The following is a 2,191-nucleotide window of genomic DNA, read 5'->3' on the forward strand; positions in this document are numbered from 1 at the left end:
GGCCAATGGAAAAGGGGTTATTGGGGGTTTAATGGATAGGGGAGGTATTTGAGGGGAGGAATAGGGTTATGGGGGGGGACTGGAGATGGGGTCGGGTCCTATGGGTGCGTGGGTTGAGTGGTTATGGGGGTTCCTGATAGTGAGCAGGTATTCGGGTATGGGGGGGGTCCTGGGATATGGGGGGCTCAATATGGGACACAATGGCTCCCAGTGCCCCCCCCACCCCAGAAACCAAGATGGCGGCTGCTCTCGCGAGAACATCGCCACGCCTCCCTCCCCCCCCCGGCGCCCTTCCCGCCGTCTCACCTCTCAGCCAATGGGAGAGCGGGATGATGATACTTAACCCCGCCCACCTCCCTTAGCCCCGCCCATAAGCACACCGACAGCCAATAGGACAGCGCGGTGGGCGTGGCTACGAGCAACGCCCCACCCATTCCTCCCACACCGACCAATGAGAGAACAGCATGCCTCTTAGCCACGCCTTCTCCTTTTGGGCTCTGACCAATGAGAGCAAAGAGGGGGCGTGGCCTCCATTAAGCCCCGCCCCACGTTGCGCACGCATCCTTCCCCCCCCCCCATCCGGAGTCACCTTGCGGCCGCGCGACCCCCGGTGCCCCCCTCCCCCACTTCCGGTGCCCCCTCCCCTATTTCCGGTGCCCCCTCCCCTATTTCCGGTCCAAGATGGCGGCGGAGCGGCCTCAGAGTTCACCGAAAGCCATTAAGTTCCTCTTCGGGGGATTGGCCGGGTGAGGGGGGGGCACCGGGGGCGGTTATGGGGCGGTTATGGGGTCGCTATGGGGCGGCTATGGGGCTGGGGGGGCGCTATGGGTCCCTATGGTTCTCTATAGGTCCCTATGTTACTCTATGGGGTCTCTATGGGTCCCTATGGGTTCTCTATGGGTCTCTCTGGGTCCCTGTGTGTCTCTATGGGGTCTCTATGGGTCCTTATGGGGTCGCTATGGGGCGGCTATGGGGCTGGGGGGGCGCTATGGGTCCCTATGGTTCCCTATAGGTCCTTATGTGTCTCTATGGGTCGCTGTGGGGTCTCTGTGGGTCCCTATGGGTCTCTCTGGGTCCCTATGTGTCTCTATGGGGTCTCTATGTGTCCCTATGGGTTCGCTATGGGGCGGCTATGGGGCTGGGGGGGCGCTATGGGTCCCTATGGTTCCCCATAGGTCCCTATGTTACTCTATGGGGTCTCTATGGGTCCCTATGTGTTCTCTATGTGTCTCTATGGGGTCTCTATGGGTCCCTATGGGGTCGCTATGGGGCGGCTATGGGGCTGGGGGGTCGCTATGGGTCCCTATGGTTCCCGATATGACTCTATGTGTCTCTATGTGTCTCTATGTGTCTCTATGGGGTCTCTATGGGTCCCTATGGGGTTGCTGTTGGTCCCTATGGGGTCCCTATGGGTCCCTATGGGGTCCCTATGGGTCTCTATGGATCTCAGTGTGTCCCTGTGGTTCCCTATGGATCTCAATGCGTCCCTATAGTTCCCTATGGGGTCTCTATGGGGTCTCTATGGGTCTCAGTGTGTCCCTGTGGTTCCCTATGGGGTCCCTATGTGACTCTGTGTGTTTCTATGGGGTCTCTATGGGTCCCTATGGGGTATCTATGGGACTCCATGGGTCTCAGTTTGTCTCTATGGGTTTTCTATGGGGTCCTATGGGGTTTCTATGGGTCTCAGTGTGTCCTTATGGGGTCTCTATGGGACCCTATGTGGTCCTTATGGGGTCCCAATGTGTCCCTATGGCTCTCTATGGTTCCCTATGGGTCTCTATGGGGTTTCTATGGGTCTTAATGTGTCTCTATGGGTACCTATGGGTCTCACTGTGTCCCTATGGGTTCTCAGTGTGTCCCTATGGGGTCACTATGGGTCTCAGTGTGTCCCTATGGGGTATCTATGGGTCTCAGTGTATTTCTATGGGTCTCTATGGGTTTCTATGTCTCTCTATGGGTCTCAATGTATTTCTGTGGGTCTCTATGGGTCCCTATGGGGTCTCTATGGGTCTCAGTGTATTTCTATGGGTCTCTATGGGTCAGGATGGGGGCCACGGTGGTTGTGCAGCCCCTGGACCTGGTGAAGAACCGGATGCAGCTGAGTGGGGCCGGGGGAAGGAGCAAAGAGTTCCGCAGCAGCGCCCACGCACTGCAGAGCGTCCTGAAACACGAGGGGATACGGGGCTTGTAC

At 58.0% G+C, this 2,191-nt stretch overlaps 1 protein-coding gene across 1 annotated transcript in view; it reads left to right on the top strand.

The window, feature by feature from the left end:
- The first annotated feature begins 268 nt into the window (after positions 1-268).
- Positions 269-2,191, top strand: part of SLC25A11 (solute carrier family 25 member 11) — a 9,475-nt gene continuing 7,552 nt past the window's right edge. Inside the window, exons 1-2 of the mRNA XM_032441909.1 lie at positions 269-746; positions 2,044-2,188. Of these exons, the coding sequence (XP_032297800.1) occupies positions 682-746; positions 2,044-2,188 (210 nt within the window). The 5' untranslated portion in view covers positions 269-681. The remainder of the gene's footprint in view (positions 747-2,043; positions 2,189-2,191) is intronic.

This window comes from Coturnix japonica, unplaced genomic scaffold (genome assembly GCF_001577835.2).
Source record: "Coturnix japonica isolate 7356 unplaced genomic scaffold, Coturnix japonica 2.1 chrUnrandom748, whole genome shotgun sequence".
NCBI classification, from domain to species: Eukaryota; Metazoa; Chordata; class Aves; order Galliformes; family Phasianidae; genus Coturnix; species Coturnix japonica.